The following is a 16,293-nucleotide window of genomic DNA, read 5'->3' as shown; positions in this document are numbered from 1 at the left end:
GAACTCACCAACACTTTTGGGTTTCGAATTGACATGAGCTAATAATTCTGTTAAGTGCTGTTAAAACGTAAGGTTAAATAAGTCACTTTTTTGTTTGTGTGTTTAAATTATCTTGCTAGTCCCTGGAGTTGGGGCATGCATTACTTCCAAATAAAAATCTATTGTTTACATAGCACACTGGCATCTGGTTCATTAGAAAAACTTTGATTTCAAATTATATTTCCTAACAAGAGCAAAAGAAAAAAAGACTTCAAAAAAGACAGAAATAGAAAAATTGTTAACACCTACCGAGCTTGAAGAAAAAGGAATTGAAGTGTCACTTTACTTATCTGCCATTAACAAAGGCTACAATTTGTTGTACATTGTGAGTTTTATTGTAGTATAATATTTTTATTGAAATATTATTTATTTCATCAGAAAATATGTGGGAAAAAGTTATCTTTTTATTACTGATAAGAGTGTCACTAGACACTATAGGGCTCAGTTCCACAAACTTAGATATTATGGTTCTATATCCCAAATCATGAATTCTTAGAACTTCTAAAAAAGGCACCAGACCTAAGTTCCTGTGAGGTACCAGTTTCCCTAATTCAACTAAAACTCTTCTGGTATTTTATTTTAATTCACTTGATCTGTTCCTGACCTAACAACAATTATATGAATCACATTTAGGTTTTCCTGTTATTAACATTTTCATGATTACAAGCCCTCCAGTACATTTTATTACATTCATCCTTTTAAAATATCCTCTGTTCAATATAGTTTTGACAATCTCTCTTTTTTTTTATTTTACTCTAATTTATACTAATTGAATGAAACCAAAGATTTGTTTTTTTCTAAGTTTTCACCCTCTTTACATCTGTACATAGATTACTAAATATTTTCAATTCAGAAATATTATCACAAAATAATAGAACCACACATGCATCATAATTATCTTGATCCTGTGAGGAACCTGATGACGTCAAAATAAACACTTTCAAGGTCAAGAGGAAGAGACTTAGTAGAGCTTTTTTTTTTTAATTTTTATTTTATTTATTTATTTTAAAATTTATTTATTTTTGGCTGCGTTGAGTCTTCATTGCTGCGCATGGACTTTCTCTATTTGCAGCGAGCGGGGGTTACTCTTCATTGCGGTGCGCGAGCTTCTCATTGCGGTGGCCCCTTTTGTTGTGGAGCATGGGCTCTAGGCGCGTGGGCTTCAGTAGTTGTGGCTCGCAGGCTCAGTAGTTGTGGCCCACAGGCTTAGTTGCTCCGCGGCATGTGGGATCTTCCTGGACCAGGGCTCAAACCCGAGTCCCCTGCATTGGCAGGCAGATTCTTAACCACTGCACCACCAGGGAAGTCCGAGACTTAGTAGAGCTTTCTCTGGCATGACCCATCGTAGTCCAACTTCTGATTGTGATGAGCATTTTAGTCTCAGAGTCCAGAATCCCAATATTCTTAGAACTCACCAGTGTCATCACTTCTTAAATACTTTGTTTCTTTGCTTCAATGTAGTTTCACATCAATTCCTTCAACCTAAGACAAACGATTATTTTCACATTTATATATTTTTTAGAGTTTGGACATTAGGGATCAACTTACTCCAACTTCCTCATTTTATGTACTACAGTCCTCCGCTCTACCAGCTGAGCTATCGAAGGAAGCACTCCAACTTCCTCATTTTAGAAGTGAGGCAACTGAGACCTAAGGAGGATCCGTGAATTGCCCAAATTTCACAGTTTATTCACTGGAAAGTCTTAAATCAGAACCCAGGCCCCCCATCTGAATCAGTGATTTTTTTTTTTTCTGCTAAACTCTCCTTAGTTCTGCTGAGAATAACTATCAATATAAATGTCCTAGATCTACCTTTAAGTAGCCCCTCAACTAAACAAATGTGTATTGCCTATGAGTCCTTTTGTAAGTCTGGTCAGTCTTTCCAGTCTGAGGAGATCTCACCAACCCTTAAAGGGCTATTCATACCCTCCACAAGCTAACCAAACATTTCTTTAGCGCACATCTTTTAAACTTTATTGAGATATGTTTATACAGTCATGAGTTGATTTGTGTTGTTTCTACTTTTTAATTATTGTGAATAATGCTCCTCTTAATATTTGTGTACAAGTCTTTGAGTGACATGTGTTTTCAGCTCTCTTGGATATATATGTAGGAGTGGAATTTCTGGGTCATATGGTAAATTTATCTGTGTTTAACCATTTGAGGATCTGCCAGACTGTTTTCAAAGTAGCTTTGTGATTTTACATTCCTACCAGCAGTGTATGAGGGTTCCAGTTTCTCCACATTCTTGCCAATACTTGCTATTATCTGTCTTTGGATTATAGCCATTCTAGAGGGTGTGAAGTGCTATCACACTGTGGTTTTGATGTGCATTTTCCTGCTAGCTAATGATGTTGAGCATCTTTTCACGTGCTTATTGGCCATTTGTATATCTTTTTTTGGAGAGCTGTTTATACAGATCCTTTGCCCATTTTTAATTGGATTATTTATCTTTTTATTGGGATTTCATAGTTCTTTATGTATTTTAGATACAAGTCTCTTGACAGATACATGATTTGCAAAAGCTTTCTCCCTTTTTGTGTGTTGTCTTTTCACTTCCTTGGTAGTGCCCTTTGAAGCACAAGAGCTTTTCACTTTACTGATGTACAGTTTATCTATATTTTCTTTTGTTATTTTTGTTTTTGGTGTCATATCTTTGAAACCATTGCCTAATACAATGTCATGAATATTTATACCTATATTTTCTTCTAGGAGTTTTGTAGTTTTAGCTCTTATATTTAGCTCTTTAATCTATTTTGTATAATTTTCATATTTGGTGTGAAGTAGGAAACCAATTTCGTCCTTTTACATGTGGATATCCAGTTGTCCTAGCACCACTTGGAAAAATTGTTTTGACCCCACTGAATTTTCTTGGCACTTTTGATAAAAATCAATTGACTGTAAATGTGGGGCTTTATTTCTGTACTCTCAATTCTGTTGTACTGATCTATCTGTCTATCCTTATGCCAATATCATGATGTCTTAATACTGTAGCTTGTTAGTAAATTTGAAATTGAGAAGCCTGAGTCCTCTCAAACCACTTTTTGATTACTCACACCGTCACCAAAAAGTTTGATCGCACCATCCCCAAATATACATATATTTATAGGTAGTACAGATATACTAGTTTATAAATAGGATAGGTACACTAGACACTAAATTGTGTATCATATAAAGCATACTCAAAAACTTAATTTAAATGAATATGAGATAAATGATACTTTAAAAATAATATTATATGTTATTTTGTAGAAAATTGGCAAGTACATTTCTATCTTCCCTTATGTCAATTAGATTTTCTCACTAATCAAAAGGTGTTACATACTTTAGGTTTTAAAAAATGGCCTCAAACTTTCCCAAATCTGTTTTTTGTTTTTGTTTTTGTTTTAATTTTTTATTTATCTATTTATTTATTTATGGCTGTGTTGGGTCTTCGTTTCTGTGCGAGGGCTTTCTCTAGTTGCGGCAAGCGGGGGCCACTCTTCATCGCGGTGCGCGGGCCTCTCACTATTGCGGCCTCTCTTGTTGCGGAGCACAGGCTCCAGACGCGCAGACTCAGTAATCGTGGCTCACGGGCCTAGTTGCTCCGCAGCATGTGGGATCCTCCCAGACCAGGGCTCGAACCCGTGTCCCCTGCATTGGCAGGCGGATTCTCAACCACTGTGCCACCAGGGAAGCCCCCCAAATCTGTTTTATTATTAATAAATAAAATGAAATATTTTAAAAATATTTCATCTACATCACATCTTTGTAGAACTTCTATTTTGTGTGTACTTTTCATAGACATATTAAATATAAGTCCAAGAGTTCATATATATTCTTCTTTGACATGCTTTTATCACTCAGTGTTATGGTTATAGAATTCATCCATGATGATGTATAAAGCTGTAATCGATTTTCAGTCGTTTTTGTATTTTATTGAGTGAATATAAAATAATTTCTTAAACCATTTTTTGTCTCCAATTTATTAGTTTTATTTAAAAATGCTACTGTGCTGACATCCTAACCTATGTCTCCTGGTACATATGTGCAAGAATATTACTAGGGAATATACCTGAGGTGGGATTATTGGGTCGTATGACATGTGCCTCTTTAACTTTAGTGAGTACAGGCAGATTATTTTCCAAAGTGGCTCTACCAATTTATGGTCTCACAAGCAATGTGTGGGAATTCGCATTGCTCCACATACTTCTTTATTTCTGAAGAATAAAAAAGTTTATTTACAAGATGATACTGAGTTTTGTCTAATTGATTCAAACTTTTTAGAGGAAAATGTGATGAAATTCTTTTCTTTATAAAGACAGTATGGCCAAAATGGTTTTAAATTGCAGGTGTTTGCAAGAAAATGGAGTATATCTATTAAAATCTTACACCTCAAAAGAGAGTTAAAAACCTGTCAAGTCTAGAAAAATGTATTTTGTTTTTGGTTTACTTAAATATGTATTGATTTTTCCCCCCCTTCTAGTTCCAGGTGCTGTTCTTACTGAATCCATCCAAGGAAGTACCTTTGAAGAGAAGATATTTCTTCAATGGCGAGAACCAATTCAAACCTATGGTGTCATCACTTTATATGAGGTAGTATATACATTTGTTAGTAATTTAATTTTTACTGTAACTTTTATGATAGCTAGACTATCTAGTATTTAAAAATGCATAGTAACATCATGCCTTTTAAGAAGTTGAATGCCTTTAATAGTTATAATGGTTACTGAATAGAAGCAAAAAAATTAAAAATGAGTTTTCGAATTATGTATAATTTCAGGATGTATATTCACAATGATTTAGATGCTTCCAGATTACATGTTATTGTATGTAAAGCCACACCATAATATAGTTTAAAAATCACCTTTGTTAAAAACAATAAGTGTTCTGTCATATACATTATTTAGGAGGCAACCATGGCATCCTGTTCTCGCCAGCTCTAAAATATTTTACTCCTGAATTATAGAAGAACGCTGATGATCCAATTAGTGGAGTCGATAGACATTGTCTTGGGAATAACAACAGAATAATGTCTTCTGGTTTCTTAGCATTAGCAAAACAGCCTTTAGACTTCTGTGACATAGTTTTGTCTACTGATAGATAGCAGAGAAGAATTCAATGACTTGTTCAGGGAAAAAAATAACAGCAATAGCGGAGTAGCAGTCATCATCACATCTGTATGAGCGTGATTTCACTCTGCCTATTGTCATAGAAACAAGCAGGTGCATTTTTTTTTCAAGCTAGCATTTATGTGAATGCAAATTCAACAAAATTATATGTTGTTAGGGTTCTAAAATCCGCAGCCATTCTTCCTATGGGACCTCTACCTGAATACCTTTCAGAGCTACTGACAAAGCTGGAGTAGATTCACTGTCAGACAGTCACCATTGGTGAACCCTCTCCCTGACCCAACTAGCCTCACAGCTATGTTTCCTTGTACCTTTTGAAAATTGGTATTGAAATGCAAAAAAAAAAAAAAAAAAAAAAAAAATTGTTGTTCGTCAAAAGCTAAACAAAGTAAGAGAAAAGAAAAAAAGTTGATTTTCACATTAAGTTATGATGCTTTCCTTGGCTGCTTCATTGTAAAAGAATCATGAAAATTCATGGCTCTCTTTTGTAGAGTTGTTTTTTATAATGAAATCAAACAAGTTCATTTTTTTTCTCAGTGATCAGAATCTTTTAGTTAATATTTTTGGCCCCATGACCATTTTTTAGTTCTGTTTTGTGGATTCTTACCTCAGGATAACAGAATATTTTACTAGAAAAGATACAGTCTTTGAAATCAACATTAAGTACCAAGAAATCAGTCCACCTCTCCTGAAAGCCACATGTTGATATCTAGACGGACAGAATATAAAGGTGAGATCCTTTCTTTCTGATCCCATGGAGCATAATATTCATGTAATAAGTAACTTTAATGTGAAAACAATAGGAAAATGAGAACCCATCAATCTCTCTGATTTCAGCAGCCAGGATGTCCCTTCTAGCTGAACACTGATCTAAATGCTACTACAAAGGGGATGTGTAAATGTTTCGTAAATCAGCATTTTAAAACGCAAGATATAGGTAAGAAGAGCAGGTCAGTTGTTTTTTCTAGGCACCAAAGGGAAAATACCAAATGTGTGAATCAGGCTTAAGTGATTAAGTATAAGTTTCTGACTGTCGAATCTTTCTCTTCTTTTCTCCATGTTTGCTAGAAGTAGGAAGGAAGGTATTCCAGATCCCCCAAGGTGGGCCTTAGATGGTGTCTGTGCAGGGAGCTCCTCTTTGGCTAAAACACACTGCACCCTGGGGCTCGCCCAGCCTGTACCTGAGTCTGCAGGAGACCCAGCTTCCTCCTGGTGCAGGGCTGCTGGAGAACCAGACCAGTCCCCTCCCTGGAGGACCACAGTCCCCTGGGACAGACATGCTAAGGAAACAAAACCGTTGCCCAAAGGGAAACCAAGACCTTAGGAACAGCGTATTCATGGAAACACAGTTGACTGTAGGCCAAAACTGGAAGGCAAGATACGTTATCATAGTTGGAAAAAAGCTTAGTAATAAATGCTATGGGTGTTTCTTGAGAAGCACACTTTTAGGGTTTTTTGAAGAAGAGGAGGAAAAAACAGAAGGAATGTTGTAAATGTTGTAAGTGAACATACTGTGGGTTCACGTTATTCTCAAGTTCTCTCTTTACCTCTTAAGAAAGATATACCAGATCATTAATGATTGGAAAATGCTGACAATGTCATCTTTTGCCGGGAGTTATGGCAATGACGGCACTAAAGCATCCTTCTGGCCTCAATTCTTTGTCCTCCCCATCCTCAGCCTTCTCAAACTAGTCTTCCTTCCTCTTGCCCCCACCTGTGTTCTAACCCCAGCCCTTCTCATGCCTTACCTCCTGCTCAGCCGTTTCATTCTATCTGAGACATCTTCCTAAAATCTGGGACTGGTAATTACACTTTTCCTCAATGGCTATCCAGATTTTTATTTTATCAAATTATAAATGCAGTATTGTTCTCTGAAAGGATACTTTAAGTACAGAAGTATTCAAAATAAAATGTCTTTGCTTCCCAAATTCACTTTTCAGAGGTAACTACTATGAACAACTAGATGCATGTGCTTCCAGAATTTTACAAGGTAGAAATTTATAGTGCAAGTGCACTTATGAATATACATGGATAAAATCTAATAAATGCTAGCAAACCCAGCATTTTATTACAAGAATAATATGCCATATAAGACCCCCTCCACATCATACAAAAATAAATGCCAAATAAGTTCATGATCTAAACACAAAAATTAAACTATAGCAACACTATAAGAAAAATAAGGAAGACTTTTGTAATAAGCTTATTTTGAAATAAGCTTTTGTAATATATCTTGACATAAAACCCAGAAGTCATTTAAAAAAGATTGACAGATTTGGTTATATAAGAATTTAAACTTCTGAATGATAGAAGATGCCACAAAGGAAAGTCTAAATACAAACAGAAGACTTGGGGAAATTATTTTCAACATTTATAGCAGTCAACTGGCTGGTGGCTGTAATTATAACACACTTGATACAGATTGATAAGAAGTAGACAACACTCCATTAGAAAAAATGGGTGAAGAATAAAAGGAGTTGATTCATAGGAAAAAAAAAAATCTGAATGGCATAAGCAGATGAACCTAACCTTACCAAGGATTAAGAAATGAAATGAAACAAACACTTCAGAAAGTTTAAGTTGGTGCAAATCCAGTGTTAAGGGGTGATGTGGTGAAATTTGTGTGCACAGACCGTTGATGGGGACATACAATTTCGCAACCTCTCATGTAGACAATTTGGGAATATCTATCAAAATTCAGACACTGCATGTCAAGCCTGTTTAGGGAAGTTTCTCAGTCAGTAATACTCCCAAATGCACAGGGATGTATGTCTCAGTATTTTCATTGTACCCCACTAACTTTATATGGCTCTCGATTGCTTAGTGAATCAACTCCAAACTCCTGGTCACGAGAGTAACACACCAACAAGTTTTTGAAAAAAAACATTTAGTATGTATAAGGTATTAGAAGAGAACAAAATATAAAAGATCCTCTCTCTCCTCTACTAGAAGTGAGCAGTCCTATCAGCAGCTAATTATAGAAAAGAATGAAATGAGGACAAAATGTCTGCCTCGATGCAGCGTGTGCAGGGTTGTCGGGCACATAGTAAAGGAGAACAGTCTGGACTCATCAGCCCACTGGGGCGTTGACGGATGGAGAGTTGAAAATACCTCAAGACCCCCCACCTGGAGAGCGGGGCTCAGTGAATCACTCTCCCCTGAGACAGGTCATAGGGTGGAGAGAGGGAGAATTGAGGGGTCCTCTTTGCTATCAGTATTCAAGGCCATACATGGTACCATCCCAATTGATACTTGTTACTGCATCTCCCTTGATTCTCTCCTGGAACTGAATGAGCCATGTGTATGGAGTTATCTTTTCTCCATGAACCTTCTGATTTTTCACACCTGTTTCTGCTTATCCGCTTCTTTCCTCCTGACTGCCTCCCCTCGTTCTCCTCCTATGGCACTTCTGCTTATCTTTCAGCATTTCAGTCAAATTTTGAACTTTTCCGTGGAGCATCCTAGGTTCTTGCGTCCCCTGGAATCTGATTTACTTGTTGGTTCCTTTGATTGCTTGCCCCTCTGTTGAAGGACTGTATTTAAGGCTGGCTGGCATTGCAGCCTACTCACACTCCCTGGAAGATTGATTGCCCTCGTGGTCAGAGATTACGTGTTATTCCATTTTGGTTCTCCAGAATTTGAGACTTAGAGGAGGGGAAGATGATGCTGGAGTATTTCAGGCACTGACCTGCCCATCAGAAGTCATCCGATGTGAGCAGCAGCTGACTCCACCTCACCTGATCTAACCCCACACATGTTGTCTGCGTGTCGGTTTGCTTTCAGCGTGGGCATCCCATCAAGTCCCTGGATCCACCCTGGAACGTCAGTGTTCTCCATGGAGACACCATTAGAATCACCTTGGCCCTCAGCCAACGAAACGGCCAAGTGTGAGCTCAGCCCCAGACCTCCCTCCTGGGAGTCTCCGGATGCTCGTCCTTGGCCTGGTACTTACTAGGCACTTAATAAATGTGCTGAATGAACCAGTGAAAAAATAAATACTGAAAGTACATGTTGCATTTGGATGTGAGCGTGGAGCTGGGTGCCCTTCAGAAGTACTGCTCAGGAGGACAGATGCTTACTGACCATCAGCTGCGCAGGCAACGGAGTTCTAGGGTCAAGTTCACCGTGTTCCTGAGGAACCGTTTTATTCCTGGAATTCAGACTCCCAGGGCTCTGGATGGGTTTGAGGGGGAATCCATGCACTTTCTGACATTTTGTGTCCACTTGGACACAACGTAGTTGCTTGTTAGGGATTTGTTAGAGGTGAGGGAGAGGATTCATGATTTTTAAGAGCAGCGTATACGTGCTTTGTTACGGGTTGGGGAGAGGATCTGTGCTTTTTAACAAATTGTCAAGGACTGTGACCGAAAGAACCCCAGTCTAGCTGATCCTGCAAGGCCATGGCTAGAGGCGAGTACAAACCCATCAGCACTGGTAAAACAGCAAGTCCTCTGATAATGCATTTGCTTTTTGCTTTGCGGAGCAAACGTCCTTCTTGCCGCACCGTGAGCATGTGTGTGTGTGCGTGCACATACCTGCTCTCCCCGGAGTCTTTAGGAAAATATATACCGAGTGCCAAATAGTTACTGATCACAGTGGGATCAGAAAGAAGAATAAGCTATCACTATTCAGAAAGAAGAGACAACTGTATGAAAAGTTTCAATTCCTTTGGCATGTTTAAGTCGCGATTTCAGACTACAAAGAGCTCTTACAGCTCTCCATGATTTATTGCCGAATAGATGGTAGGGACACAGTCACAGCAGCCGGTGTTGAGCAGATCCAGTGATCATTAGGACGGGTTTGGGAAGCCTTTACAGATACGTAGAATGGGAGCTCTGGCTCGAGACATGGATAGACATGTTTTTGGTTCCAGTCTCAAACTCCTGGCAGCATCTTTGAAAGCATTTCCTTCTTAACACACTGTGTTCTTTTGATTTCTATGACAGCTGTCTCTTCTGGCTTCTCCCTGCTTTCTGGCTCTCCTTCTCTGCCCTAAATTAAATATCAGCATTTCCCCAGGGACCTCATCCAGTCCTGAACCGCAATGTTCCAACGCTACTCACCCCCAGGTCTCTACTTCCAGCCCAGAACTCTCAGCTCCCAGCCCTGTGTCCTACACAGTGTGTCCTCCTGACTGTCACAGGCATCTCAACCTTGACATGCCCACCCCCCAACAGTTAACTTCTCATTCATTCCGTCCCATTTCAGTAAGCAGGACATCCTTTGCTCAAGCCCAAACATGGAACCTGTCTTGGTTCCTCCATCTGTCCCCACATCCAGTCCATCACTGACTTCTGCTCATGTCGGCTCTAAAACTTGCCGATTCCTTTCATGTATTTCTCTCTTCATGGCCCCACCCTTGGTCCAAGCCACTGCCTTCTCTCACCTGCGCTGCGGCCTCACCCATGGCCTCTGCCAGGGCTCCTAGTGGTCCTCCTACTACCTTTGGTGCCCCCTTCAGGAAAGCAACCCTCCACCTGGCAGCCAACATGATCTCTTTATAAGGGAAGTCAGATCATTTTATCATCACACTTAAAATTGTTCAAAGGCCCCTGTTGTATGTCTCCACACTTTCTCCCTTGGGGTACTGAGCACTGCAGGGAATTGCCCCCCCACGTTACCAGCCCCCCAGGGACCATGCCACCTCGCTGGCTGGGCTGCAGCCACAGGGGCCTTCTTTCTGTCCATTGTCTGTGTCCGGAATGCTCCTGCTTCATGGTCTTAGTTCATGCTGTTCTTCCCCAGACTCTTGGCCTGGCTGACTCCTTCCCAAGTTCAGTTAACTGTTATCTCCTCAGGGGATGCTCCCCCGGCCATTCTGAATGGCTGAGCATGGGCCCCGCCCCCAAAATCCCCTTCATCTTAGCATCCTGTTTCTTTCTTCCATGGCACTTGGTGTTTACAAATTATTAATTTACTTCCTGGATGTCTCCCCAGCTCCTCCCCACCCCAGTCCAGATTCTTGGCTGCCCGAGGGCAGGGCCTTTGTCTTCCTGCTGACTGCAGTGCTCATGCTTGCACAGTTCAGTCAGTATTTCAATGGCAAGAGTGAATCTGAATTCATGGTGGAGGAAAGAGGACAGAGTTAACTCTCTCACATTCCAAGGAGGTGAGAGTTTATAAGCAAAAGCAGCATCAGAAAAGCCCAGTGTTTGTGGGGCAGTAAATCTTTGTCCCCTGACCAGGACAGAAGAAAATGTGATGTCATACCATGTGAACTTCTGCTGCCAGTGTCCTTGTCCCTGCGGTGAGCCACAGCCACCCCCGCCTCTGCCGGAGACCCTCCAACACTAGCAACCGCGTGGCTGACAGGGTCTTTGAATGAAAAGAATTGAGGACAGTCTCAGAGACCTCTGTGACAACATTAAATGCATCAACATTCGAATTATAGGGGTCCCAGAAGAAGAAGAGAAAAAGGGACTGAGAAAATATTTGAAGAGATTATAGTTGAAAACTTCCCTAATATGGGAAAGGAAGTAGTCAATCAAGTCCAGGAAGCACAGAGAGTCCCATACAGGATGAATCCAAGGAGAAACATGCCAAGACACACATTAAACAAACTATAAAAAATTAAATACAAAGAAATATATTAAAAGCAGCAAGGGAAAAGCAACAAATAACATACAACGGGATCCCCATAAGGTTAACAGCTGATCTTTCAGCAGAAACTCTGCAAGCCAGAAGGGAGTTGCAGGACATATTTAAAGTGATGAAAGGGAAAAACCTACAACCAAGATTACTCTACTCAGCAAGGGTCTCATTCAGATTCGATGTAGAAATTAAAACCTTTACAGACAAGTAAAAGCTAAGAGAATTCAGCACCACCAAACCAGCTTTACAACAAATGTTAAAGGAACTTCTCTAGGCAGGAAACACAAGAGAAGAACCTACAAGAAACCTACAAGAAGAACACAAGAAAACACCTACAACAAAAAACCCAAAACAATTAAGAAAATGGTAATAGGAACATACATATCAATAATTACCTTAAATGTAAATGGATTAAATGCTCCAACCAACAGACATAGACTGGCTGAATGCATACAAAAAAAAGACCCATATATATGCTGTCTACAAGAGACCCACTTCAGACCTAGGGACACATACAGACTGAAAGTGACAGTATGGAAAAAGATATGCCATGCAAATGGAAATCAAAAGAAAGCTGGAGGAGCAATTCTCATGTCAGACAAAATGGACTTTAAAATAAAGACTATTACAAGAGACAAAGAAGGACACTACATAATAATCAATGGATCAATCCAAGAAGAAGATATAACAATTTTAAATATTTATGCACCCAACATAGTAGCACCTCAGTACATATAGGAAATGCTAACAGCCATAAAAGGGGAAATTGACAGAAACACAATAATAGTAGGGGACTTTAACACCCCACTTTCACCAGTAGACAGATCATCCAAAATGAAAATAAATAAGGAAACACAAACTTTAAATGATACATTAAACAAGATGGACTTAATTGATATTTATAGGACATTCCATTCAAAAACAACAGAATACACTTTCTTCTCAGCGCTTATGGAACATTTTCCAGGATAGATCATATCATGGGTCACAAATCAAGCCTTGGTAAATTTAAGAAAATTGAAATCGTATCAAGTATCTTTACTGACCATAATGCTATAAGACTAGGTATCAATTACAGGGAAAAAAAACTGTAAAAAATGCAAACATATGGAGGCTAAACAATACACTACTAAATAAACAAGAGATCACTGAAGAAATCAAAGAGGATATTAAAAAATACCTAGAAACAAATGACAATGAAAACACAACCACCCAAAACCAATGGGATGCAGCAAAAGCAGTTCTAAGAGGAAAGTTTATAGCAATACAATCCTAACCTCAAGAAACAAGAAACGTCTCAAATAAACAACCTAACCCTACACCTAAAGCAATTAGAGAAAGAAGAACAAAAGAAACCCAAAGTTAGCAGAAGGAAAGAAATCATAAAGATCAGATCAGATCAGAAATAAATGAAAAGGAAATGAAGGAAACAATCGCAAAGATCAATAAAACTAAAAGCTCTTTCTTTGAGAAGAAAAACAAAATTGATAAACCATTAGCCAGAGTCATCAAGAAAAACAGGGAAAAGACTCAAATCAATAGAATTAGAAATGAAAAAGGAGAAGTAACAACTGACACTGCAGAAATACAAAGGATCATGAGAGATTATTACAAGCAACACTATGCCAATAAAATGGACAACCTGGAAGAAATGGACAAATTCTTAGAAAATCACAACCTTTCAAGACTGAACCAGGAAGAAATAGGAACTATAAACAGACCAATCACAAGCACTAAATTGAAACTGTGATTAAAAATCTTCCAACAAACAAAAGCCCAGGAACAGATGGCTTCACAGGTGAATTCTATCAAACATTTAAAGAAGAGCTAACATCTATCCTTCTCAAACTCTTCCAAAATATAGCAGAGGGAGGAACACTTCCAAACTCATTCTATGAGGCCACCATCACCCTGATACCAAAACCAGACAAAGATGTCACAGAAAAACAAAACTACAGGTCAGTATCACTGATGAATATAAATGCAAAAATCCTCAACAAAATACTGGCAAACAGAATCCAACAGCACATTTAAAAGATCATACACATGATCAAGTGGGGTTTATCCCAGGAATGCAAGGATTCTTCAGTATACGCAAGTCAATCAATGTGATAAACCATATTAACAAATTGAAGGATAAAAACCATATGATCATCTCAATAGATGCAGAAAAAGCTTTCGACAAAATTCAACACCGATTTATAATAAAAACTCTCCAGAAAGTGGGCATAGAGGGAACTTACCTCAACATAATAAAGGCCATATATGACAAACCCACAGCCAATATTGTTCTTAATGGTGAAAAACTGAAAGCATTTCCTCTAAGATCAGGAACAAGACAAGGTTGCCCACTCTCACCACTGTTATTCAACATAGTTTTGGAAGTTTTAGCCACAGCAGTCAGAGAAGAAAAAGAAATAAAAGGAATCCAAATAGGAAAAGAAGAAGTAAAACTGTCACTGTTTGCAGATGACATGATACTATACGTAGAGAATCCTAAAGATGCTACCAGAAAACTACTAGAGCTCATCAATGAATTTGGTAAAGTTGCAGGATACAAAATTAATGCACAGAAATCTCCTGCATTCCTATACGCTAATGATCTGAAAGAGATGATCTGAAAGATCTGAAAGAGATGATCTGGAAAATCTGAAAGAGAAATTAAGGAAACACTCCCATTTACCATTGCAACAAAAAGAATAAAATACCTAGGAATAAACCTACCTAAGGAGACAAAAGACCTGTATGCAGAAAAGTATAAGACACTGATGACAGAAATTAAAGATGATACAAACAGATGGAGAGATATACCATATCCTTGGATTGGAAGAGTCAACATTGTGAAAATGACTTTACTTCACAAAGCAATCTACAGATTCAGTGCAATCCTTATCAAACAACGAATGGCATTTTTCACAGAACTAGAACAAAAAATTTCACAATTTTTATGGGAACACAAAAGACCCCGAATAGCTAAAGCAATCTTGAGAAAGTAAAACAGAGCTGGAGGAATCAGGCTCCCGGACTTCAGACTATACTACAAAGCTACAGTAATCCAGATAGTATGGTACTGGCACAGAAACAGAAATACAGATCAATGGAACAGGATAGAAAGCCCAGAGATAAAGCCACGCACCTATGGTCACTTTATCTTTGATAAAGGAGGCAAGAATATACAATGGAGAAAACACAGCCTCTTCAATAAGTGGTGTTGGGAAAACTGGACAGCTACATGTAAAAGAATGAAATTAGAACACTCCCTAACACCATACACAAAGATAAACTCAAAATGGATTAAAGACCTAAATGTAAGGCCAGACACTATCAAACTCTTAGAGGAAGACATAGGCAGAACACTCTATGGCATAAATCACAGCAATATCCTTTTTGACTCACCTCCTAGAGAAATGGAAAGAAAGACAAAAATAAACAAATGGGACCTAATGAAACGTAAAAGCTTTTGCACAGCATAAATGAGACAAAAAGGCAACCATCAGAATGGGAGAAAATATTTGCAAATGAAGCAACTGACAAAGGATTAATCTCCAAAATATACAAGCAGCTCATGCAGCTCAATATCAAAAAAAGAAACAACCCAATCCACAAATGGGCAGAAGACCTAAATAGACATTTCTCCAAAGACGATATACAAATTGCCAGTAAACACATGAAAGAATGCTCAACATCACTAATCATTAGAGAAATGCAAATCAAAACTACAAGGAGCTATCACCTCACACCTGTCAGAATGGCCATCATCGAAAAGTCTACAAACAGTAAATGCTGGAGAGCGTGTGGAGAAAAGGGAAACCTCTTGCACTGTTGGTGGGAATGTAAATTGATACCGCCACTATGGAGAACAGTATGGAGGTTCCTCAAAAAACTAAAAGTAGAACTACCATATGACCCAGCAATCCTACTCCTGGGTATATACCCTGAGAAAACCATAATTCAAAAAGAGTCATGTACCACAATCTTCATTGCAGCTCTATTTACAATAGCCAGGACACGAAAGCAACCTAAGTGTCCATTCACAGATGAATGGATGAAGAAGATGTGGCACATATATACAATGGAATATTACTCAGCCATAAAAAGAAATGAAACTGAGTTATTTGTAGTGAGGTGGATGCACCTAGAGACTGTCATACAGAGTGAAGTAAGTCAGAAAGAGAAAAACAAATACAGTATGCTAACACATATATATGGAATCTAAAAATAAAAACCAAAAAAAAAGCAATGGTTCTGAAGAACCTAGGGGCAGGACAGGCATAAAGATGCAGACATAGAGAATGGATTTGAGGATACAGGGAGCAGGAAGGGTAAGCTGGGACGAAGTGAGAGAGTGGCATGGACATATATACACTACCAAATGTAAAATAGATAGCTAGTGGAAAGCAGCTGCATAGCACAGGGAGATCAGCTTGATGCTTTGTGACCACCTAGAGGGATGGCATAGGGAGGGTGGGAGGGAGACACAAGAGGGAGAGGATATGGGGATATATGTATACGTATAGCTGATTCACTCTGATACAGCAGAAACTAGCACACG

The 16,293-nt window shown here is 38.7% G+C and overlaps 1 protein-coding gene across 6 annotated transcripts in view; it reads left to right on the top strand.

Moving 5' to 3' along the window:
- PTPRM (protein tyrosine phosphatase receptor type M) overlaps positions 1–16,293 on the top strand; it is a 749,712-nt gene that overhangs the window by 435,250 nt on the left and 298,169 nt on the right. For all 6 annotated transcript variants that reach the window (XM_036823982.1, XM_036823981.1, XM_036823980.1 and 3 more), the window contains exon 9: positions 4,505–4,614. In XM_036823982.1, coding sequence (XP_036679877.1) covers positions 4,505–4,614 — 110 coding nt within the window. The remainder of the gene's footprint in view (positions 1–4,504; positions 4,615–16,293) is intronic.

This window comes from Balaenoptera musculus, chromosome 14 (assembly GCF_009873245.2).
Source record: "Balaenoptera musculus isolate JJ_BM4_2016_0621 chromosome 14, mBalMus1.pri.v3, whole genome shotgun sequence".
NCBI classification, from domain to species: domain Eukaryota; kingdom Metazoa; phylum Chordata; class Mammalia; order Artiodactyla; family Balaenopteridae; genus Balaenoptera; species Balaenoptera musculus.
Note: the sequence above shows the minus strand (reverse complement) of the source record. Positions and strands in the feature narration are given on the sequence as shown.